We start from the raw sequence: 25118 nt of genomic DNA, 5'->3' as shown, positions 1-25118 counted from the left end.
AAAAAGCCGCGGTTATTCAGTTTTTTATAAGTATTCTTTTTGATTCAAATTGATAAATACAAAAATTAATTAAAATTTCCACTATAAAATAGAGATTGAGAATGATTGATATAAGTGACGATGAAGAAGTAAACAAAAAGTGTTTTAAATATCGACATAAATTGACGGATAGTTTGAATATAATTTACAATGCATCCAATTCTACGTTATGTTTATGGAACAAATACCAAATTTTTATTCACGAACATTTAAATTTCGAAGATGCAGCCAAAATCATAATTCCCGAGTTTCAAATCAGAGAATCTTTGCTGATAGATAACTACCTTCTTTGCTTAGATTATAGTAATAATGTGCATTTAATCTCTTTAAAATTTAAACATTCAGCTACAAAAAGACTCAAAAGTTCTTTTTCTCCCAGAGACCAAAATATATTAACCATGAAAAACATTGGCAGTGATGTGATATGTCTCAAACAGGAAAATGGAATTTGTTATATATGTTCATACAGAATGAAGGTAGACTTTCAACTAACTAGAAACCAAGAAATTCCTTTGAAAAATAAATTTGACAATAAAGAATGTCTACTTTACCTACATGCACTTTCTCTACAGGAATTTGATACTATAAAGGAAATGTTTAATTGCCAAGATTGTGCTTGGAAGGACCATTATTTAATTATAATAAGCTTTGACAAAATGACAATGTTCAGTTGCTTATTTACATACCAGGATAATAATGAAGTCACTTTTATCAAACTGTATGTTTGTCCAACTGAAATAGCTGATGTCAAAATTTTGAATCGGAACCATCCTCAAGTGCTAATTGCCCTTTCATCTGGTACAATTATAAAATTAGATTTAAATAAAGAAAAGTCACATAGAATTGTCCATATGAATAGCAGTATAGATAAATTTCAAGAAAATAATGATTCTATGTTATATTCCGATGGTGCTGTGATGTGGAAAGCAGATGATATATATGAAAACAATATTTCTTTTAGACAATTATTTGTAAAGCAAGTTAAGGATTTTGTGAAATGCAACGACCAAATAGTTTGTACTACCTACACAAAATTTATTTACATATTTCCAATTGATGATGAATCTTCATATTTGAAGCCTGTTACCAATGAAGAATATTGTTCAGCAGAACTTTTATTAAACAATACACACTACTTAGAAAGAATATTACATGAAGTTAATAAAATGGAAGAACTCATTAAGGAAATTAATGAAGAAAAGAATCATGTAACTGCTTTAGCACTGTCAAATAAGCAAGATCTAATGGATACTATAATCCATTATAAAGTTACTGTTTTCGATGATTATCATGATATTCTAAACATAGATAATGTATTAATATATGCTGATGATCCCAAAGATATATTTCGTAAAGACTCTTATTACTTCTTGATAAATATTACAACTTCACACCTTCAACATAACTTCAAAGAAATCCTTTCAAATTTATTTGGCGACCTTAGAATACATATAACATTACTAACAGATGAAAATATTTTAAAAACGACTACAGTAAAGGTTCAAGGAGAACTTAAAAAAATTGACATTGTAGTAGCATTGAGAACTAAATATTTGGACCTGAAGAAAAAGTTTTTTATTAATTTACAACTTGTTACAAGAATACCAGGTGTTTTAGATATAAAACAAAACCTATGGACATGTTTGCATGAAAAATATATACCCCTAACATCTGAATACTTTATACAAAGGAGAAAAACTTCAAAACATGTTTACTTGAAGAAGAATGGAAATGAACTAAAAGACTTAATTTTTGAAACAGTTGATAATCGTTTTGGTACTTTATTTAGTATTGCAAAAAATCCTATGAAAATTAGGAATGAGTGGGTGTTTTATGTGAAATTGCCTAGTGATTACAAGCAGATATTTAACACATGTAATATGGAGGATATTTTTGATAAAAGAAAATGTGAATATATAAAAGAACTCATCTCAAGTGAAGATTTTTTGAAATCTCAAACTACCCTCCAATTTAGTATAAGCAACGAAAAAGCTAACATCGAAATATTAAACGATGGTTTTTCTCGACCTGTATTAAAAGTATCCAGTACTCATGCAAAAGTAGCGCTAGATATTCGTAATTTTATGGCTCAAATGCTCTCTAATGGTTTTGTCGGTTTACCCCAAGAGATGGTTGTGAACTGGTCTTTATACTCAGTCGTTGAGGTTGGTTTATTTTGTTTTAATTGAAAGTTTCTTAAAGTTTGTCATTGTATGTCCCGTAGCATTAATCTTGACATGGTGATGTCATTTTGATTATCATTTACCCATTAGATCGGAAGATAGAAGCTCACGTAAAATAATACAATAGTTAAAACTGCTCTTCAAAAGATGCGTATATTTTTATAAACTTCTAGTTGCGCCCCGCTGTTTCACCCGCGTAAATCCGTATCCCGTGGGAATATCGGGATAAAAAGTTGCCTGTGTGTTATTCCAATTGTCCAGCTATGTAAGTACCAAATTTCATTACAATCGGTTCAGTAGTTTTTGCGTGAAAGAGTAATAAACACACACATACACACATACATCGCATTTAAATATTACTAGTAGGACAGTTATGTATTATATGTATGTCCGAAAGATAGATAGAGAATCATGCTGCCTTTTTCTCAATTAAATAATTCAAAGTTCTAAATAAACTTTTCTTTTTCCAGACTTTACAGAGAGCTGTTAAGGACTGTCTAATGAAAAGAAACGCTGCTGAAGAATTTTTCGATTTACATCATACTTTTCAAAGAAACATAATAGCAAATTTACCAATTTCTCACGTGTTTTATTTTTCACTAGAAGATCGCCCCGGCTTCGCCCGAGGTAAAAATGTAGCTTAACACAAAGGTTTCCTCTTTATAATATTAATGTTGATTACTACGTAATGTGACAAGACTTAGGTTACCTTTTAGCAACCTTAATAAGAGAGAGGGGCAGATGATATGCATCTGTTTCACTTTCACAAATCTTAATGGACGAGTAGGTGTTCAGCATTCTGTGTCCTACCCGACGAAGACATTTTTTGTGGACGCGTCTAGAATCGAACCCAGGCAGTCTATCGGTAGTTTGACTGTATGTGGTAGTCGAGCACGCTTCCGCACGAATTGGGCCAGCTCGCACCGGGGAAGTACCACACCCCCACAGAAGACCGGCATGAAATAGCATTCTGCTGTTTCGTTCGGTGAGTGGGGGAGCCGGAGGCCCATATCCTTTTCCTTCCCCTTACCAGTCCTTTCCTTTATTCCTCTCGCCAATCCTTTCTTAATCCCTTCCCAATTTAAAGTCGGCAATCCATTTGTAGAGGCGTATGGTCTGTAATCGAATTTACGCCTCCACAAATGTTCATGGGCGGTGGTAGCGCTTACCATCAGGCGTCCCACCAGCTCCATTGCGGACTGTGACATAAAAAAAGTTTAAAGGAAAAGTAATGGACACAATCCTTGCATTATTTCAAATCCTTACTAATACTATAAATGTGAGTTTGCCTGTTACGGTTTCGATGCTATACCATAAGCACCTATTATATTATTATTGGAAAAAATAAAATAGTGCAATACCTAGGGAAAAATAATGGCGAATTTGGATTCTTTGCATGGGCCATCTAGTAAGCTATATTTTATTTTTGTTTTTACTCCAGTCCTTCCATCCTTATATATTATAGTCTACCGATTACACTGGGGAATTGTATAAAATAAAACGCAGAAAAAATGTATATCTATATATATTTAAACCATCCTCCTAAGCAACTCGTTGATCTTATCCTCGCGGTTTCCGAAGTCACCTCCGTCCACATAATGGATAGTCTTCTTGCGCCAGCCTCCAGTTGGGTTGTTTAGCTTGAATGGCCACAGGAAGTTGCTCGCGTACTAGAATTATAGAAATAGGTTAGTAATATCTCGATATGTTGGCTACTATTTGCTTAAAGGTTTTATATAACTTGTGACAATATTGTTCTTTTTTTTTGAAAATTGAAAAAATTGAATATTTAAAAAATGCGCAATAAACCATAATATACTTGTTTTCTAGATAAATTAGTGTTTTGAGTGTTAACAACGACGTTTGATAGAAGGATATTAACAACTTTTAGTAACATCAAAAGTATTTAAAAAACTTTTTTTTTTTATGCAATATGTTAATTACAAGATTAAAGATTGACAAAATTATACTGGAGCAAATAATTTAAGACGACAAGAAAATAATGTGTTGCTTGTCTAAAAAAGAAACTATCATAAAATAGACTAGAATTTAAATACTTGCTTACAATATGAATTGTGAAAATTGACTAATAATTGTATGACAGCAACAAATTTTCTTTTCCTAGAACCTATCTTAATTATTCTCTTACCTTGAACTTGTCACCAACAGTGAAGATCTCGTGGATGAGATCCTCAACACAGATGATGTTGCTCTTGCCAAGCTTGGTCTCAATAATCTTGTTGGATGTGATGGCCACACGTTGGCCCTTCACTTTGGCGAAACCGCGCTTGTAGATCAACTGGAAATTTTATTTTATTTATTAATATTTTATATAATGGAAAAAACAAAATGCCCATTTCTAAATACATATATTCTTCTTCTTTATAATATAATGCTTAAAGATACACACAATTAAAGATAAACATACTAATATCAGAAACTACCAGGTTATACAATATATTATTAACTATTTAGTTATACATTCAATTAAATTTGCTTTTTCATATGCTTATTTTTACAATGCAATACATTCAAATAATATAATATGAGTATTGGTCATATTAGAGTGATAAGGTATGAGTGTCAATTTATAAAGTTTATGGATCATAAAATGCACTATTAAAATATTTATGAATTAATATTTGAGGACATTTAAATAAGATTGATGAACATTACCATTACTTTCTTTGTATGGAAAAAAATTGTTAACTAAAACTATCCACATTTAATCTTACCTCCCGCACACTCTTCAGGTTGGGGTAGCCCCATGTGATGTAGGGCTCCGCGATCCTGAGCATGTTGACGGTAGCCTTGTTAAGCTTCACAAACACACCATTGTTGATCTGGCGCAGTCTGAACAGCTGCAAGACTTTGCGTACCTGGTGATTAGAGATGATTGTTAATAAGTGATGGAAAAATTATCATCACCATCATCAGCCTACATTTGTTTTCAATGTGGGGAAACAAGCCTCTTATCCTCGCGTAAGCGGATAAGAGGCTGACCATTATGATGGAATAAATTATTGGTAAGTATATAAATCTTCTTCCCAATATGTATTTCCATTTTCTTTTTTACCCATACTCATGCTCATATATGGCTCTAGTGACTAAAGTATAATATTTTCCCTAGTAATGTTTAAAACATAATATAACAATTCAGAAAGCTGTTTCCTCATTAGTTTATACAAAGATTAGGGAAATTAAAATAAATCGAAATTACAAAAAGTACATAGAACACTTTTCATTACATACCTTAGGCGAGACCTGGTTGATACCACGGATACGGATGACAAAGGCGAGTTTAGCCTCACCGGGAACATAGTAGTTGCCGCGGTTACGTGCCTACAAAGGAACATAATAAATTACTAAAGCTATATAAACAAATATCAAATATCCATAGAAATGAAATCGATTTAAAGTTATTACATATCCAAGTGGATTAAATTACTTATTTTTTTTGTAATGGGATATATAGCAATAGTGACTATCAGATTTATACAACTAGGATACCTGAGTTAAATATTCATCAATGAAAAACAATATGTTTGTTTACATACTTTACTGTAATTATATGAGCTTTCATTATCTTTTGTTTATTTGACGTAGATTTACTTAAAATAGTGTTACATATTTAATTAATATATATTTCACAGATACTTACTTGTCTGGCTAGCCTGATCTCATCGCGCTCTTTAATTCTGTATTCTTTGACATACTGTTCTGCCCTCTTGAAGATTTCTTTCCTTTTCTTGACGGCGGCTGAACGTCTTTTAAGGGTCACCTAGAAATCATTGTACAATTTGAAAAATTGTTACATGAACACATTTACAAAATTTATATTTATTTTAAATCAGATAATTAAAATAACAGCATCTTTTATCAGATGAACTATGCCTTTAAATGTGGAATCATCATTTATTTTATAAATTGGTTATTTTTAATTATTTTATATTGAAGGTTCCTTCAAAAGTTTTGAGTAACATTAATATAACAGCGTTAAGAATCAAATATTTTCACATTCATAAAGGATAATAAGTAGAATTGTACTATTTAATTTATTTCATGAAATATCTTTATAATTAACATTTAAAACAAATAACCTTATTTAGTTGTTATCAAAAGACCGACCAGCTTGGTTGGACTTGCATAATAATAACACCATTGAACATAACATACAAATACAACATTTACACCATAGGAAGTGTCTATAATAAACAAATTTGAATTAAGACATCCCTACTATTCATTAGATGTTATATGCACCAGGTTTCATGTGATCCAATAGTCCTTGTATGTTAAAAAAACATAAGCATATAGTTTACCTGAAGTCTGCGGGTTTTAAGTGCTTCCCTTCGCTTACGGTGCTTGAGGACTGACTCAGGGACTGCAGGCAGCTTCTTGCTGTCCTCTTTACCCTTCACCACCTTCTTCTCAGCGGGTTTCTTGTCTGTAGTCGCGACCATTGTGCTGAAAATATTAAAAGGTACAGGTTAACACTGAGGCTGTGGCGGGGTAGATCTGCTCAATATGGAACTATGCGGCAAAACCATTAATCATGGTAATCTTGTTTACGAAGTTCAAAGAGGCAGATTGAATGGACATCAATTTATGACTTTTGAATTGAATGTGAGAAAAGTAGAGGTTATGTTGTTGTCAATATATTTGTAAAATAATTTGGTAAGAAGTTTATTTAGAAACTTTTATGTTGCGAACAAGTGCTTCAAGGAGTTAATTGCATTCAATTAAGACGACAAATAAGAATAGATATAAGTAAACAATATCAGTAACATCGCCCCGCATGTTTTTAGGTTATAGCTGGTGTAAATACAGAGAAAATGAATATCATAAATGTGAAGAAATAGAAAAAGACAAAATTCTTAAATGCTGATGCCATAACAACCAAAAACAAGTCAAAAATTGTGACTAAAGCAGAATTGATCACGCATCCATTGGTATCTCCACTACGGTAACCACTATTGAAACTAACACTTTCCACAAAAATTACATTTCTTATGAAACAATTTAAATATTTTCATATAAAACAATAATAAATCAACAAATTTACACTATATTTATAGTATTTAAAATAAAATTTAAGCACCTGCGGGGCAAAACTCCACGCGGCACGTGTGTCAAAATCTAAAAAGAACGACAGAGAACAAAGATTTCCGGTATTCGCCATTTTTATTTTTGGGTATGGCAAAGTATATAAATATCACAGAAAAAAAATATTTTTCGAAAATGCGACTATTTTTATTCAATTTGCCAATTTCGTGAAAAGTTAACACACAAAAGAGATAAAATACTTTCTCCAGTTTTATTATAACATTACCCATGTTTATGTATATTTGGTTGGAAAAACAAATACTTACACATATTGAAAAAACGTTTCCATAGAGATAACAAGTATTTTATGAATTAAAGTATATTTCTTGAACCGAGGTGTATTAATTTTATAAGTCGTTACTGTACCATTCAAATTTAATAAAAGAAATGGTTGAAAAAGATCCACAGATAAGCGCTCTTGAAGTTGGTGAATTGGACTTATTTGTCCAAAGTATAGAACCATGGCGCATAGAAAGCATTGGCAATCAATCGTATGTAATGTTGTAACTATTCGTATGTTATATTAAAACGTAAATATAAAATACGTAACTGAAATTTGCACGTAAGTGATGGTTCCCACTATTATAATATTCATTTCAGATGGCTAGATTGGCATATCCGATTGCAAAAATTAAACCAACAAGCCGTCCTAGAAGCTTCGTCTATGCAAGAGGAATTAACTAAGGAGACGTTAATTTCTCATGGAAAGGTATTTTTAAAGTTATGTTAATGATCGTGGAATTGGAAATCCCTAGTAGTAGTAACTCCTTCTACTGTAGCGATATCTTTTTGATTGATATAGTTGTAACTTGTCTTTAACATATAGTGTTACAATGTTTTTTTGTAAAAATTTCTTTATCTTCTAGCTACCCGTTTTAGTACAGGAGGCAATCTGTATTCAAGTTTGGCGGACGAAAGTATATCCACAGATAATGAAAATGGAACCGGCTCCTGAAAATACTTTTGGTATTTATATGGTGGTAGGTTTATTGATGTGATTTTGATTTTTGTATTTTTTGTTTTTGCTTAATATGACATATTTGTCTATATTTAAAATTAATTATTTCAGTTGTATCATGAAGCAGCTGCTGTTGGGTTGCTAGAAACTGTACTTTTCCATGAAGATGGGGCACAATGTATTTCAGAAGTCGTAATAGACTTATTACATTACGCTGTCGACCAACTCACTGCGCTTATTGCTCTTGTTAAGTATGTAATTTTATCTATTAAAACCAAATGTTATGAGGCAATACAGCAGGTTATTAATAAGTTTTTATATTAACATAGCAATGGTTACTTAAAACCACAAACTGCTAAAGAAATGGAGGCTGAGACAGCAGCTGAAGAGCTGGAGAGACAACGACGCGATCTGCAATTTGATATCAGCATGAGATGTATTTCCATTGTTCGGTAACGTTTATTTTTAAAAGAAAATAATGTTTCACTATTTACTGACGACTGCTTTATGATATTTGAATTTAAATGATTGAACATTGTTATATTTGGACTAGTTATTTGGCTGAACATATGGAAGTAGCAGGAGTTGGTCCATCCATATCGACAAACTTATACAAAACGTACGATGTCCCATCGATACTCTGTCACTTGATAAATTTGCAACCTTGGAAGAAAGTTGGTGATTCTGGGGACGTGCAAATGTTTCATTGTAAGTATTATTTTACCAACAAATTGCAAAATAAATGTGACATTATCTTAACATATTACATTTTTAGTTGGTCGTTGGTCCAAACCATCTTCGGAAGATTTATCGCAAATGCATCGAAGCGAGGCCCAGCTTTGGTTGTGTCTACGTCAACTACTTTTGGAACCTCGTCTTCAGCATCATTACACAATCGATGAGTGTCGGCGTGCTGCTTTTTGTTCTGTAATTTAATTTTTAAGCCATATTTTTTTCTCATGTTTACCTATACACTTACTTTAGTAATCACGAGATATATTTTAACTTGAAATTTAGCTGCAAGCGAAGATATCCGATACTATGTTGGACCAAGTGCTGCCGTTAGGAGAACTTAAGATGTTTTTATGTAGGCTAGCTGTAGGAGATTACTCCAGCCTCCATAATCGTTCTAACGGTGTAAAGAACCCAGGTTGTACTTTAATTGAAGTCGTTCCACAGGTAATATATTTTAAAATCCAATTATTTCTCGATAATATGATATTTTTTGACATATCTACAATATTCACATTTTCTTCTATCAGATAAAAGATGCGTACATGAAACAAGTGCATAAACGTACCAAATCTATTGCCAAATCTCAATTGGATCATTTCCGTATGGATGGATCTGAGGAAACAAAAAATATGGCTAAGAAACTCTTAGAATCTTATACAAGCGATGCTGCTCTCGCTCTAGATGGTGGTGGAGCAAAGTGTGCTAAATGCGGTGATAAAGCGAGCAAGAAATGCTCTCGATGCAAGACTGAATGGTATTGTGGCAGGTATAAAAATTATTCAACACATTTGGTAATTTTGTGATTAGTGAATGGCAACATTTAAGTAATGATACAGACACACGTCCTTTTGCGTCTTAACAGGGGATAGTTTAAAACTCATGATTATGTTCACGGGTAAAATTGATTTTTCCTAAAATATATAATGAAATAGCGGCCTGCCCTGGTTTCACCCGTGGTACATTTTTTCTTTTTATAAGAACCTTCCTTGTGCCCTAACAAAAACGTTAAAAAATATGAGGCGAATTGATCGAGCAGTATTACGCTTAGCAACATACATAGATTATACACTTTATATAAGCTTAGCAACGTTGGGCAATTCAATTCAGTTTATAAATTGTAGGAAATACTAATTATGTCCGACCGGACCGAACTTTCATTTTACGCTTTACGTTACCTAAAGCGAAACCAAAACTAAGCTGTGTTTGACGAAGATATTTGAAAATTTTCAGAAATTAGTACAGTATGTGCACACCTGCACTTGAATAGTTGCTAAAGTTTAATTTCAAACCACAGATTCATTACAACTAGGTAAATTATTCAGTCTAAATAGGGTACAACTTGTATTTTTTAAATTTCAGAGAGTGCCAAGTCCAACAGTGGCCAAAACATAAAGAGCTGTGTGATCAATTCTCGAAACTTTGCATGTAGCTTTTTTATTAAATAAAACAAATAGATATTTTTTTGGGATTTTATTTAAATCATTACACCTAAAGATTAGCTTGAAGACTTCAAGTAGTCCTTAAGCACATCTAACGCGGGAGTTTCTTCACCGAAGTCCTGAAAAAGAGAATAAAATGAGTAATCACTAACTTTTCTATTCGCTGTAAAAAAACCATAATGAACCAACAATCAACCTATTTATTATTTGTAATGTTTTGTATCAATTGAATGCAAAGACTCCTATGAATAATATACAAAATCGTTACTCGTTTTAAATGTAAGAGCGATAAGAAGGTAGTCCGTGTGTTATATATACACTGGACACCATAGGGGCGCCCCGTTACTATAGCGCCGCTATTTAGCACCGATAGCCCATAGAGAACCACCTGTGTTCGTGCATAGCGCATCTCACATTAAAATACAAGTAGATATGAATTCATTTAATTAAATTGTATATAAATTGCATTATTATATTGCTGCATTAAATAAATCGGTATGTGTTTATGTACTTACTTTGATTACCACACAAGAGCATCCGACAATTTTTCTCGCTTTGCCATCTTTGTCGATTTTGCATAATCCCGCCCATTCACCGAGCTTCTTGTTGTTGTCAACCTGAACAGAATTGAATACTAACTTTATACTAGTTCGCTATAAATTAGTCAAGTTTATCCTTTTGAGAGTTTTAGATTTCAAAAATAAAAAGCTCTCGATGCCCTAGTCCCACATAAATACACATTAAATTTTATTTCTTTACAAAAATTCAGTATCTCTTTGTTACAATACAAAGCATAACTGCAAACTACATTTTAGTTATAATAGACTGTAATAATAGATTGAATTGCTATTATGATTCCAGAATATTTTTTAGACATTTAACTTTTTAAAAAGACAAATTAACTCATCAAAATAGATACCATCATCACCTATGATTATTTTTTCTACAAACTGTAGAGATCCTAATCTCTTGTTTATGTAAATTAACAATTCTTGTCCATTTCATATGTATGGATGCTAGGAAAGTTGACTCAGCATGGTGCGAGTCACCATAGGGGCACACAATTTAATATATGCTCTTATAAATCTCTCTCACCACAGGGCATAGAGTGACTCGTGTAGAGCAACATGAAATGAACTTAAATATTGAAAAATTACCACTCTTGTGATTAAAAACAAAAAGAAAATTAATTGATGTGTATTTGTTTCAATCTAGGTGTACATTTTTAATAGAAGATATGTGAGAACTACTTTTGAAACCTTTTTTTAGTAAAGCTATTTTTAAATTGTATGATATAATACAAGAATACAATAATCACCTTTACAAGTGGGATCTGGTGCTCATTGCAGAGGGCCTGTACCAATTTCTTGTATGCATCCTCATCGCAGTTCTCAGCCAAAACACAGAGTACAGCTTGTCTCCTACATAAATAAGATGGCAAGTTAGTTAGAATAAATTTCAATGAAACAAAACATTGTGACAGGAAGTTTGCAAGGTCTTCAGTCATTATATTATGAGAGTACCTACTGATTTTTAGACAATGCTGCTTTTAGTATATGGGTCACAAATGTATAGAAGGAAATGTTATATCGATTTCATTGTTTGATAGAACTCTGTTTGATGTTAAATTTGAAATAAGTGACAACTAGGAACAATGTTATAAAATTTGTAGCACACTTGGGAGGCCACAACCTAGATATTCATAGAAATGTGGTACTATGTGTGTGCGTCATTATTGGCTATGGATGGAGACAACCATGAAACACATGGCTGACATTTCCACTAGATTCTCACCTAGAACAGATGCGAATTTAGTGAATATTTGTTTGAGCTCCATAGCCATACAAAAATCTATATGCTAATAGTGGCTAATTTTCATAATTTATATAAGGTTGCATTTACATTTCAATTATCTAGGTAAATAAACTTGCTAACCTATACTGTTAATTTTTCTTATAATAATATCACATATATCAATGGTATAAGTAGTAAAATATTTAAATATATACTTTATTTAAAGACTTAATTAAGTATAATGGAAAACATACTTGTCGAGAGCTTTGGCGGCTTCATGGAGCCCATGTACGAGACCACCGTGAATGAGGGCTGTCTTTAATACTTCTTGGAGAGCTGTGTTCACATCCATAGCACCACCGCTCAGGACGGGGTTGCTTGGTACTTCACTGTTAATAAAAATAAAAAAAAAATTATTAGAAAGAAACATGCGAAACTTGAGGTTATGACGATTTGTTTATCAAATATTTCTGAATGGCTTGGCGTCAAGAATTTGAGAAAATAAATCGTTTATTAGTTGATTCATAGATAAATGACGTTGTTTAATTACTTAATACATATTTAACAAGTAATGTACTAATAAAAACAACACTTACACATCGACATCAGCCATGGTTTTATGTACTTATATTGCCTGAAATATAAAATAAAACACATTGTATGAGCTTGTAACGTAATCAATCACTTATAGAAAGCACTAATTGCAGAAAGATTGAATAAATATTCTTTGATTCAGAAAAATTCACAATTATCACTTTGACACTTTACCTTGCGCACCGGAAAAAGACTGGGGTTGCCATTTTTTGTAAACATTAGAAATTGACACATGACAATTCCCATTTCTGTGATTACCATTAAATAAATTGTACGAAAATTGTCTATGGTGAGAAAGCTGGCACAAAACTAGCGGTTATTTCATGGGATCGTTTCGCGGTTTATTTAAAAATAAATTCATTTTAGACATGTGTCTATAAATTTCTGCTAATTTTGAGTTTACTGTATTTAATTTTATTATTTTGAAAGTTTTTACGTTTGGTCGTTGTAGATGTTTTAAGTTTTGTGATTATTATTATTAATACGATTAGATAATGTTTATTTTTCATAATAATATACAATCTCATGCATCATCAAGACGATGACGCGAAATCCTGATATACTTTTTATTACTGAATATATTAAGAATGTGCTTTATTTCGCTACTGTTAGACAAGGAAGAGTTCTTAAAAGTACAAATGAAGCTCATTATTTTTGTATAGATAGTCAATTAATTTATGAAAATTATTATTCAGATTTTGGCCCTTTAAACTTAGGGTGTGTATATAAATATTGCAAAATATTGAACGACAAATTAAAAGAATATCTAAATAAGCAAATTATAGTTCATTACACATCCATTAATCCTACTAAGAAAGCTAATTCCGCATTTCTTTTGGGATGTTATGGTGTTTTATATCTGAGTCTGCCACCGAAAGATGCACTCAAGCCCTTACTTGTTCATGGACAGAATTACAGGTAAAGTTATCTTTTCCTATGCAAAATATTCATGTATGTAACAGAGAATAACGAATTTTTATTATTTATCTTAAGGCCATTTCAAGATGCAACCCAGGGTGAATCCCGCTATACTATATCTTTGTTAGACTGTCTTCAAGCTATAGTAAAAGCTCGAGATTTAGGTTTCTTCAATTTTCAAGATTTTAACTATGAAGAGTATGATAGATTGGATAAAATACAGGGTGGTGATCTTAATTGGATTGTACCGGGTAAATAACCTTATACAAAGAAATAAGTGAACGAAATAATGAATTAATTACGTTAATCACTGTTCTACTCAGCAACATTTTTTAGGTAAATTTTTAGCTTTTATCGGCCCCGTGGATTATAGCGTATCATTGTATCATCCACCAGAGATGTATATAAGCTATTTCTTAGAAAACAACGTTAGGATTGTAATACGACTGAATAAGAAGCTTTACGATGGAAATGTGTTAGTTGAAAATACGTTGTGCATAAATTTATTTCTATTTGAACCAGGAAGATAATTTTAGAACTAGTTTATTTCTCACAGTTTCAGTAGTGTAGGAATTACCCACTACGATTTGTTTTTTCCTGACGGATCCTGTCCTCCCCGGCATATTTTGATGAAATTTTTACAAATTAGCGAAGATGCCGACGCCGCAATTGCCGTTCATTGTAAGGTTCGTATCAATTCTCCAAATAAATATACATAACTTAAATCTATGAGTACATCTCTCAGTTAAACTTATTAAACCACTAAATATAAATTCTTGACTGGATATTTTCATACAATTCACAAGATGTTAGAATTGTTCAGGCAGGTTTAGGTCGCACCGGATCCTTGATTGGATGCTATCTCATCAAACACTACCGCATGACTGCTCACGAAGCTATTGCTTGGATGAGAATTTGTCGTCCTGGTTCTGTTATTGGTCAGCAACAAGTAAGCATTTCTAATAAATTTATTTGGTAGTGACAATTGTACATAATTTATATTACACTAAATAAGATTACGCCTCATACAGGAATGGCTAGAAGATCTCGAGGCATGGCTATTAAAACAGGGCAATATATATAGGTAAACAGGTGAAGACATTATAAACACATGACATTACTTTTTGTTAGACTATCTATATCTCAAAAAATTCAATAAATACTTATCAGAAAGCGAATGTACGATGACATCAATAAAATTCCAACTCACGAATTTGGAGTTTATTCGATCGCTGAAAGGACGCATAGACAAAAACCGGTGGTGTTCAATAAATCACCATCACCACCTCCACCGATACAGAGGCAGCCACGATCTGAAGTTTCACCACCATTGCGACCACAAGCATCCAAACATAAGGAAGGTTAGTGGGATCCAATATAAACTACAGACAGTGTTATTTTAATCCATCCATGTCTATGAAAATATTTTTCAGTTTAAACATAATAGAGTCCATTAATGGTAATCGAGCTAGTAAGTGTTATGTAAAACTATTAAAAATAACACTGTTTGTTAATGCATTGCAATACTTAGTTTTTGAGCTAACGAACTGCCAATTTTCTTGTTCGCGTATAGAACAGTGTTGTTTTTAAGAGTTTAAACAGTTTTATCTTACAGAATATTAACAAAAAAAAAAATGTAGTCTCATTTCCAAAATTTTTATTTAGACAAATCTGAAAATGACGATGAAGAAATTTTCATAACATCTTGTGATCTAACTGTTCAGTCCACAAAACCACAAACACAATTGAAGGGATGTGTCATTAAAAACAGCACACTTACTGAAGATGAAGACAGAGATTTGCAAGCTGAAGAAAATAGGTCGATGCATTGGAAATATTTTTGTTTTCAGTCGTGTATGCGATCCTTTAATGATAAGCTATGGTTGTTGGCAGTTCGTTGCGCAAAAATAACACCAAATCGGTGTAACTCTAATAAATGTTGTAGTTTAATAGATGCGGTTAGTATGATTTTTTTTTTTTTATTATTTATAACAGATTTTTTCAGAAATCAATCGTAAAATTTTATACTAAATTCTGTTTTAAACAACCGTTAACCACTAAATTATTGTTAAAACGAGCTCTTATATCTTTTATCATTTTTTAAAACAGCTTCTCATAAAACGCCCGAGAAGAAGTTCGACTGGAACGTGAAAATTAACATGCCAAAAGTATCTCAAAAAGGGTAAGCGTAACAATTCTTCATATTAATGTTATTGTTTATTTTTTTGCTTTTCTAAGAATATATTAATCGCACGGTTTTAAAATCTAAATAATTATATTTGTGTTTTAGAGATCAGCTTGGATCGAGGCGTGGCAGTGGTGCCGGTGAGCCACGTGGCTCTCGAAACCCATCCCGTAGCAATACTGCTCGATCCCAAGGACGATATAGTGCTAAAACAAATGTACGTATTATGCTTATAACGTTTCAATTCATACCAAATAATCAAGTAGAAAATTGACATAAAGAAGAGAATATGCCCCTTGACATATAAGCATTAATGTTATGTAGGATTCAAGCAAAAATACGTCTGGTTATAATCCAATGCCCACATTTCGTACGTCTGAAGGACCAGTGATGAAAAATGTAGCGGATGCTAAGGTAAATACAACTAAAGTCTTTTTTGAAAATAATGTTTTACATGATTAAAACATAACAGACTCTTTTTCTTTGCAGAACTTTTTAATGCGAAGTAGCATTTATAGTGAGCAGAAACACAAACATTTAAACTCTGCTATAACGGTCACTCCACAACATTCATTTAGGCTCTCGAATTTATACAATAACCGTTTAGGCTCCAGTGATGTTACAAAATTAACTCCGTCCGCTACAGGTACATAAAAAACTTACAGAATTGCTGAAGGTAGTTTTACAGAATACATTTCAAGTAAATAGAACACTATAACAAACAAACAATATTTTAAACATTGGAATAATTTCAACAGCAACTAAATATCCGGCACAAGCTCAGGGTAGACGTCGACTTGGTCGAAGTCCTAGTCCATCGCCGATGAGATACGCAACTGAACAGAGTCGTGCAACAAATACTTTGCCTCCATCATCCACAACCGAAAAGTTTTTAGCACGAGATTCAAAATCTGCTTTAAAAGAAGCATTATCACGGCTTAAATGTAAGTTTATTATTGAAAAAAGTATTGTGTAATGTGCAATTTTATTTATTTAACTTGTTTTACACCACTCTCTATGGATAATCGTTAATGGCAGGTAACTTTTAAAAATTAGAATTTGTCACACTTGATTGTCATTTGTCATTTAATGTCACATTCTTGACAATTAATAATGTTGTGAAATAACCTCAAAACTGTTTTGAAGAAAGTCTCTGTTTAAAAATATGATGAAAGTTTTTTGAATTACTATCTATACAAGACTTACTATTGCCACTTGAGATGGGTGCTTTAGTGTCAAGGGCGTTGCGGCCCATAAAATCGTTTAACATTGAAAATAGAGCGCACCGAGTGATATCAAAAGAAAAACCTGAGGTTGCGCCAAGGTATCCTTCCAATGTAGAAGATTTGCAGAGGGTGCAGGAAGCTATACCTGATATTGACGAAAAGATTGTGAAAAAGGATCTGGGGCTCGACGAGAGATTGAAAGATGTTTATGTAACATCCAAGGGAACACCGGAGGATGACATTACACGGCTGAAAAAAGAACAGAACCCCAACCGTCCTCTACCTAAAGACAGGAATATTATAGAAGACTTCGATTTCGGCCTCAAAGAGCCAGAATCGATCCCGTACGGACGAACGACTTTACGACAAGCGATAGAGTACATTTCATCACACCAATTGAATCCTGAAGAGGTAACCGCAGCTAAAATAGCATATGAATACAAATTAAAAGAATCCGACGTAGAACATATACTTAAATATTTTAGAACTTTCGAAATATATGTACCCGAAACTAAAACAAGCAAAGCAACTTTTGCTGGACCAACCACAATGAGAAAACGTTTAATGGAGCAATCGGTTGGAAAGATTGAGGGTAAAAAAGATACACCAGAAGATGCTAATGTTGAGAAAGAAAAGGATAAGATGAAAAATGTTTCATAAGTTTCATAAAGAATTTCCAAATGAGGTGGATAGAAAAAGGTTGTTTTTGGATTCAAAAGGTCTGAAGACAGAGTTATTTTTGAAGACTCTGGATAAACTGCAATCTATAAAGAAGGCACAATCTATACCAATATAGAATAATTACTTAATTTATTAGCTGTTGTTTAGTTAAATTTATACCTCATCATTATATTGTAATCCTTTTAATTTATTCTACCTTTATTTTGGTAATGATTCAAACATTAAAAACAACTTCTATATATAATCTAAATTTAACTAGATAAGGCATAGAAGATCTTTATATTTATTTTTTTGAATGGTAAAACGAAATAATATATGAATTTACTCTAATTTTCCCATTATATATATGACCCATAAAATATTGGGTCAAATACAAAATATATACTAAAAAAAGTAATAATAATTGTTTGATGTTTGTTACATACAAAGAAATATCTTATCAAGTTTCCTGATAAATATGCTACATGAATATCAAAAATTTCAATGACAAATAAATTAAAAAATAGTTCAATTTGCTCCATGTTCATATAACATTTAGTTTAAATGCAATGATTTTGCTTTTATGCCTTATTCATCTAGTTTGTTATGAGTGGGAAATTTCCTTTGCAGGTTGTTATTCAGAATGAAATTTAAGATATATATATTATAAGAGCGCTAGTACAATGTTATTTTTAGAATACATGTTAAGTCATGAAATGTGATGTAGTTATAGAATAAATAAATAAATTATCTTATTGTTTTATTTTCTGTTTTAACCGATGCATACAAAAACGACCATCACAAGACACTATAAATAAGACATTTTGGCGCAACAAGTGTACGCAATCTACGCAGTGTCTCATGATGGACGTACTAAATCTTAAGCAAAGTTACTCAGAGAATACTAAGTACCGACGTAATTTAACATCGTGATGAAGGCGCTGAAATTTTTTGATTTTTTTATTGTTTACTTAAGTATCGGGGCCGCGAGATAGTTCCATCGGAGCCGCATCGTTGGGCGCGAGACGCGACGCGCCGGCCGCGAGGCAAGCGCCCTCTGTGAGGTCAGACGAGCGGCCGCTGGCCACGCAAGGGGATATGTTGAATAGTATCAAGGTAATGTTAATGTATGTTAAAGTAAATTAAAAGAAATGGTTTTGGGTTTGTTAACAGCTTTTTGTGAGTGTAAGTATCGAGTCGATTCTTCAAGGGCTATAAAGAAACTGTTAGGCACATTATGGGGTATAATGTGTGCCAGACAATGAGGCCTACAGTTCAATCTCCCAGATAGATTTCCCAATTATTATAAATAAATTGTTTGGTAACATATCTTGCGTAGGTCATAAACACCTATAGAGCAATAGGTAAGTAGGTTTATTTGTGGCTTGCTTGTATATTTTAAATAATATCCAAGTATTGCAGATAAATTTAAAAGTATGCGAAAATTGGCGCGTAAGACGTGAAATTAATGATTTCTTTCTAGTTCCAAAGAAGATTTCGGGAAACACTGAATACGGAAAAGAACAATTTCCACGGTAAAACAAGGTGAGAATATCTTGTTTTATTTTCTGCAGGAATACGAAATTGATGAATTTATTTTTATTTTTTTACGTTTCTATAGTATAATACCAAAGGAGAAATCGAGTATACGTAACATTCATTCGAGAACAAGTAATACAGCTATCAAGTCTGGATTGACTCCCAATCAAGATTATGGGTAGGTATATACATACGCTGTTATTTCAGCAATTTCAAATTTTCTGCTTTTTATTTCATAGATATTGTTGTCGTTTAGTGCAGGTGTATTAAAAAACAACGTGAGTTGCTTTTTATTTTTTATAAAAAGCTTTATAAATTGGAGTTTTGATAGATGGAAGATATTCGATATGAGGCGGGATACAAACCCACTACAGCAGCGGACAGCTATACTTTGTACATTTTATTAAAGAACAGTGTTTTAATAAATTATTAGTAAAACATATCAAATACGACAATACTCTTTATTTTTTATAAAAAACAGTGCCAAAGAACGCGGCAGTCCGTCAAGGAACTTCTTCAATCAAAGGCCGAGTTCGCCTAAGGGTCGACGGACGCAAATGTCATTCTTTGATCATAGAATGTAAATATCAATGTCATGTTTGTAAATTTTGGTGGCAAAATAAAAAAGATTATTTGGTGAAAATGCATTTTATTTACATTACGTATTTTCTTTATATTGTATACATACGAGGTATGTAATTGTTTAAAATTAAAAAAAGTCACAAGTCAATCTCTACCATCACGAGTATTTAATAATACTATTTTTAGATTAGTTTGTAGTTTAAAAATAGTAGGTACTCTCAATTATTTGCAGTAATTGAATAAGAAACGTGAAAGATCACATTCATAGGACGATTATCACATAAGAATAAAATTGTTTCAGTAATAAAAAAATTTAAATGGATTAAAATAAAATATTTGAACTATCCCTAAATTCACATATACTCTGAACGATGTAAATTGTTTTTAAACTTAAAAAATTGGACACTTATACAGCGTTTATATTAGACTAGATTCGCTAGGCGAGGCCGGGATCTGGAGGTGGTGGGGCCATGCAGTTGCCATCAGGGTATCTTTTCTTGAAGGCTGCTATTAACTCTGGGTCTACCAAACGTACTCCGTCCACTTGGTTTCCCAGGGTTATCCTATAATTTTATTTATTTTATTTATATTAGATATATATTTTTTTCAATATTGTATGTTATTGCATACAATAATTAAGGGTAGGAATGAAGTAAAAGGTTGAAAGTGAAATTAAAGTTGTAAAACAATAACAAATCGAAAAATCTTACCAGTTGGGCTGCACATTGTGAGGCCGACCAAATAATTCTATTTTCCTTGTGCCTGGACTGAGCCTCTCTGAAAATATATAAATAAATCAGCAAAAAATTTTAAGAGAAAAAAGTGATTTCAAGAAAATTTATCGCTATTTCACGCACAAAAGTTTTTTCTTTATTAATGTAAGATACCATACATAACATCATATAGGTATATAAAGACTAGCTTTCCACCCGCGGCTTCGCCTGCGTGAAATTCGGTTATATCGTGCGACATGGTAAGGAGTAACCTATAGGTTTTCCCAAGGTCTGGACTATTTGTCAAAATTGGTTAAGTGGTTTAGGTATGAAAGAATCTTACATGATTTTATGTTTGACAATAAGGAACTTCCATACAAACTTTCATCCCCTATTTCAACCCCTTCTTCACTTTTTTTTCGCAATAAAAAGTATCCTGTGTCCTTTCCCAAGTTCAGTTCTATCATCATACCAAATTTCATCAAAATCGGTTCAGTGGTTTAGGCGTGAAAGCGTAACAACAGACAGAGTTATTTTCGCATTTATGATATAAGTAGTGAATATGAGTGTTAGAGACTAGGAGCCAAAGTAAGTTATATTAATAAACACTCCAGAATCTTTTACACAATATGCATATTATATAACTTTTATCTTGTTATTAAACATTCAAAATGTTATTTATAGTCGCGATATTTGTTATACATTTTTTTTCTAATTAGCAAAAGTGGTTCTTTACGAGATTTCACGAAGATTTATTGTGGATTACATGATGTTTTCATAATCGATAACACATCTCAACATGTATATAAGATGTTATGTCCAAATTAAATAATCTTTAACAATTAAAAATCTTAATATATATAAATCTCGTGTCACAATGTTTGTCCTCAATGGACTCCTAAACCACTTAACCGATTATAATAAAATTCGCACACCATGTGCAATTCGATCCGACTTGAGAGATAGGATAGTTTGAATAATTTTAATTACGATAATAACAACCCGGGAGGAGCTCACCTATGATACCATATATTTCGTCCGGCTTGTGCGACGTCGCTCGTACCTCAGCCACTATGACGTCACAATCCAGTCCTCTATTTAAATTTTCCGGGTTGCCTTTCATTCCCACCTGGATGGGAAAAATATTTTTATGTGTAATAGCTGGCATATCGGGAACTCTGCAAACTTTTGTATAAGCAGTTATCAAGATGTAGTCTATAATATCACTCGGGATTAATGCGATGTTTTACTAGTAAAAGAATAATTGAAATAGGTCGCAGTGTCTTTAGCATAATACCGGTATGGATTTAGTGTAGTGAGTCGAACACACATTTGAACGATTTTTTATTATTTATTCGTTAATACAAAATAATGTTACTAGTTTAAAAAAAAAATTAAAATAAATAAACTTGCTCTATACATAGCATACATAAAGAACTTTTTTTTAAGGATACAAATAACGATAATTGGATAAACACATGAAATAATTGAATTTTACAATCAAACATACCGGTGAAGCTAATAGAAGTGTGTTAAAGAAATCATTCCAGGTTTAATATTAATGTGGAGAATAGTATCCCATAATAAAAGCACCCTCACCAAGCAATGCTCCTTCCCATGGTTGAGCCAGTGGCCAGTTCTGCCTGTTCTAATGATCCGCTGCAGCTGGTTCGTCTTCACCCAGATCAGCTCGTCCACTCGCTCGTAGCCCCACAGCTTGAGGCACTCCCGGCCCAGCTCCATGGCCCTGTGTGGGAAAGAAGTTTCCTTTACCTACTAACTCTGTCATGTATTAGCTGTTCTGTCTATGATATTTGATTAATCTATATATTAACCACCAACTCTGTCCTGTCTTAACTGTTTTGTCTATGCTATTTCAATAATGCATATATTAACCACCAACTCTGTCATGTCTTAACTGTTTTGTCTATGCTATTTCAATAATCCATATATTAACCACTAACTCTGTCATGTATTTTGTCTATGTCTATGGTATTTCATGTGTGTATGGTTGAACCCACCTGCCGGTGACCCAGAGGAAGATGAGGCCGCTGTCCTGCAGCTGCGGCACGCCGAGGCACCTCATCTCGTCATCGGACATGGTGCCGTACGGCAGTTCCATGTGAATGTCCCACGGCGGATCCGCCATTATCACCGCGAATTTACCTAGTTATGTGTAATTTATTTGAATGAGAAAAACAATTAATGATTATTTGACTTCAAAAAACAAATATGTAAACATAATAAAAGAAAAATATATATCTTGTTTATATAACACATAATACCTTTAAATTTATTATATTTAATATATATAATTGGAATGTCGGAATCGGCTCCAACGATTTTCATGAAATTTAGTATACAGGGGGTTTCGGGGGCGATAAATCGATCTAGCTAGGAATTTTTTTTAGAAAATGTCATATTCGTGTTTTATTCGTGTTTTTTTTTTCCTGACATCTATTGGTGAATAATAATACTATTTTGCTTCGTAGATAGCTGGTCAACTGAAATAACACATAGGCACTTTTTATACCGATATTCTTACGGGATACGGTTACGCAGCACGCTTACGCGGTTTCAACCGCGGGTCACAGCTAGTAACATATTAACACGGAAAAGTGTTTTTTCAGGATTTTTTTTCGTCTATAGGACAGATTTATAAAACCGTACATTTCTATAATTTAATCGTTACTAATAAAATTTTTCAAGACTAATATTATAAAGAGAAGAGAACATCAATGCTTTTTTATGTAAGTTTGTAATGTTTTCACACAATAACTACTGGACCGATTTCATAAATTATTTCTACTTTAAATAGCTGCATATTCACTGAGTGACATATACGAGCGAAGCCGGGGCGAACAGCTATATACATATTACATACAATAAATATATCTTACCCAAGAACGTCATGTCGAGATATCTCAAGTCGCACTGAATCCACTGTGGGGGGGTCAACGTCAGAACTCCATCCGGTTTAACGGTCGACACCACATTTGTGCCTAGAAATCATTTCTTCCAATTAAATCCTATAAAAAATATTATAAACGCGATAGTTTCAGTATTGTATGGATGTTTGTCACTCTTTAACGCAATAACCAGGGATAGATTATAGTCTGGATTAACATGGGCTAAATTTATGTATATAACTTATTATCTATTAAATTATGTATGTAACTTTTTAATATGATAATGTTCACTTTATAGTAATCGTTTCCAGGCAACTGGGGAAATATAGTTATTAACAAATAAATTCAACTATATAAGCTTTATTTATAGTATAAGCTTTATGGCGTGTCTTTGTTTTCAACCGACCTCAAGAAAAGGAAGAGATTCGTAATGTGACAGTAGTTTTTATTTCCTCAGAACTTATGACTGGGTGAACTAATTTTGATGATTTTTATATTCTTATAACTAAAATAAAATAAAAGTAAATAAAATACTCGCCATTTTGTCCCGATTTCATGGGCTGTTCCACTGCAGTTTTACTTGCTGCGACATTGGGGTCTGCGTTATCCACTTCGTAATGTACATACCTTTGAATTACAGTATCTTAAATTAGTTCTCTTTCAGGGAATTTTACATGCAGATTAGCGTTCCGCCCCGACTTCACCCGCGGTACATATATAGCCTATAGTACTTAGGAATCATTTGTACACATCCAATGATGCAAGAATTTTTGAAATCCGTCCAGTAGCTAATGAGGTTAATGCGCTCAAACAAACATACTTTCAAGTTTAACATTTCATGAACAAAAACAGGCCTAGCGCCTACAGTAAAGTATAAAATATAGGTTATTTTAAATGTAATAATTAATGTATATGAAATGTTATAAACATATGAATTTCATACTTTGAGTGGACTCATACATACTCATTTAAAGACGTTTCTTTAGCTCAATAATAAAGCATAATATAGCACACCACTATCTTTAAATGTATGAAAGAATCGGAAGCTCACATCCTTTCCCTTACGCTTCCCGTCCTTTCCTTTATCCATATCGTCTATCCTTTCTTAATCCCTTTCCAATTTTTAGTCGGCAATCCATTTGTAGAGGCGTTAGGTTTACAATCGACCTAACGCATCTGCAATGTCCATGTGCTGTGGTAGCGTTCACCATCAGGCGACCCACCAGCTCCATTGCCGACGTCGACATAAAAAAAAACACAATCAACAATAATTACTTGCAAGTGTCCATATGAAAGCAGGTGTTCAAAAACGAACAATCACCGAGCGTTTCATCCGTGTGACTCTGTATGATCTTCTTAAAGTGCAGTTTCTTACACCCGTAGCTTTGCGTCTGTCCGTCCGTTGGTCTCTCGCTCTCCTGCGCTTTGTATGCGCGCACGCATTCCGCGCGCGTACCGTGCGGACAGAACTCCATTACTTGCGCACCTAGAAACAATTATTGATGTGAAACATCTGTAGCCGCACGTAAAACAGATTT

General features: G+C 32.9%; 7 protein-coding genes across 7 annotated transcripts in view; 4 read left to right on the top strand and 3 right to left on the bottom strand.

The window, feature by feature from the left end:
- Window positions 1–11: 11 nt before the first annotated feature.
- Window positions 12–2866, top strand: LOC119837164. Its single transcript, XM_038362686.1, has 2 exons — window positions 12–2204; window positions 2693–2866. Exons 1-2 carry the CDS (start codon window positions 102–104, stop codon window positions 2864–2866), a joined length of 2277 nt encoding a protein of 758 aa, XP_038218614.1. The 5' UTR covers window positions 12–101.
- Window positions 2867–3731: 865 nt separating this feature from the next.
- On the bottom strand, window positions 3732–7414 carry LOC119836938 (60S ribosomal protein L7). Its single transcript, XM_038362410.1, has 7 exons — window positions 7324–7414; window positions 6545–6689; window positions 5884–6003; window positions 5475–5564; window positions 4958–5101; window positions 4372–4521; window positions 3732–3892 (listed from the first exon to the last, which is right to left on the bottom strand). Exons 2-7 carry the CDS (start codon window positions 6683–6685, stop codon window positions 3752–3754), a joined length of 786 nt encoding a protein of 261 aa, XP_038218338.1. The 5' UTR covers window positions 6686–6689; window positions 7324–7414; the 3' UTR covers window positions 3732–3751.
- A 301-nt stretch (window positions 7415–7715) lies between these two features.
- On the top strand, window positions 7716–10571 carry LOC119836907 (zinc finger MYND domain-containing protein 10). Its single transcript, XM_038362360.1, has 10 exons — window positions 7716–7819; window positions 7929–8037; window positions 8195–8308; window positions 8398–8537; window positions 8616–8738; window positions 8840–8994; window positions 9062–9213; window positions 9304–9465; window positions 9549–9787; window positions 10381–10571. The coding sequence occupies exons 1-10, from the start codon at window positions 7716–7718 to the stop codon at window positions 10448–10450; spliced, it is 1368 nt and encodes a 455-aa protein (XP_038218288.1). The 3' UTR covers window positions 10451–10571.
- LOC119836909 (40S ribosomal protein S12) lies at window positions 10479–13079 on the bottom strand. The gene is made up of 6 exons (XM_038362362.1): window positions 13023–13079; window positions 12851–12888; window positions 12509–12643; window positions 11779–11881; window positions 10976–11077; window positions 10479–10579 (listed from the first exon to the last, which is right to left on the bottom strand). Exons 2-6 carry the CDS (start codon window positions 12865–12867, stop codon window positions 10517–10519), a joined length of 420 nt encoding a protein of 139 aa, XP_038218290.1. The 5' UTR covers window positions 12868–12888; window positions 13023–13079; the 3' UTR covers window positions 10479–10516.
- Window positions 13080–13389: 310 nt separating this feature from the next.
- Window positions 13390–19917, top strand: LOC119837163 (dual specificity protein phosphatase CDC14A-like). Its single transcript, XM_038362685.1, has 13 exons — window positions 13390–13766; window positions 13842–14017; window positions 14103–14241; window positions 14323–14452; window positions 14590–14715; window positions 14798–14850; window positions 14937–15127; window positions 16057–16172; window positions 16276–16365; window positions 16441–16597; window positions 16710–16895; window positions 18814–18953; window positions 19858–19917. The coding sequence occupies exons 1-13, from the start codon at window positions 13390–13392 to the stop codon at window positions 19915–19917; spliced, it is 1941 nt and encodes a 646-aa protein (XP_038218613.1).
- LOC119836908 (protein NDUFAF4 homolog) lies at window positions 17052–18589 on the top strand. The gene has a single exon (XM_038362361.1). It carries the CDS (start codon window positions 17172–17174, stop codon window positions 17835–17837), a length of 666 nt encoding a protein of 221 aa, XP_038218289.1. The 5' UTR covers window positions 17052–17171; the 3' UTR covers window positions 17838–18589.
- Window positions 19918–20050: 133 nt separating the features above from the next.
- LOC119837075 (N6-adenosine-methyltransferase MT-A70-like protein) overlaps window positions 20051–25118 on the bottom strand; it is a 9318-nt gene continuing 4250 nt past the window's right edge. The window contains exons 6-13 of the mRNA XM_038362567.1: window positions 24856–25066; window positions 24119–24207; window positions 23572–23673; window positions 22693–22837; window positions 22271–22418; window positions 21689–21800; window positions 20669–20735; window positions 20051–20521 (exon numbers count right to left, since the gene is read on the bottom strand). Of these exons, the coding sequence (XP_038218495.1) occupies window positions 20395–20521; window positions 20669–20735; window positions 21689–21800; window positions 22271–22418; window positions 22693–22837; window positions 23572–23673; window positions 24119–24207; window positions 24856–25066 (1001 nt within the window). The 3' untranslated portion in view covers window positions 20051–20394. The remainder of the gene's footprint in view (window positions 20522–20668; window positions 20736–21688; window positions 21801–22270; window positions 22419–22692; window positions 22838–23571; window positions 23674–24118; window positions 24208–24855; window positions 25067–25118) is intronic.

Source organism: Zerene cesonia, chromosome 26, assembly GCF_012273895.1.
Source record: "Zerene cesonia ecotype Mississippi chromosome 26, Zerene_cesonia_1.1, whole genome shotgun sequence".
Taxonomy (NCBI): Eukaryota; Metazoa; Arthropoda; class Insecta; order Lepidoptera; family Pieridae; genus Zerene; species Zerene cesonia.
Note: the sequence above shows the minus strand (reverse complement) of the source record. Positions and strands in the feature narration are given on the sequence as shown.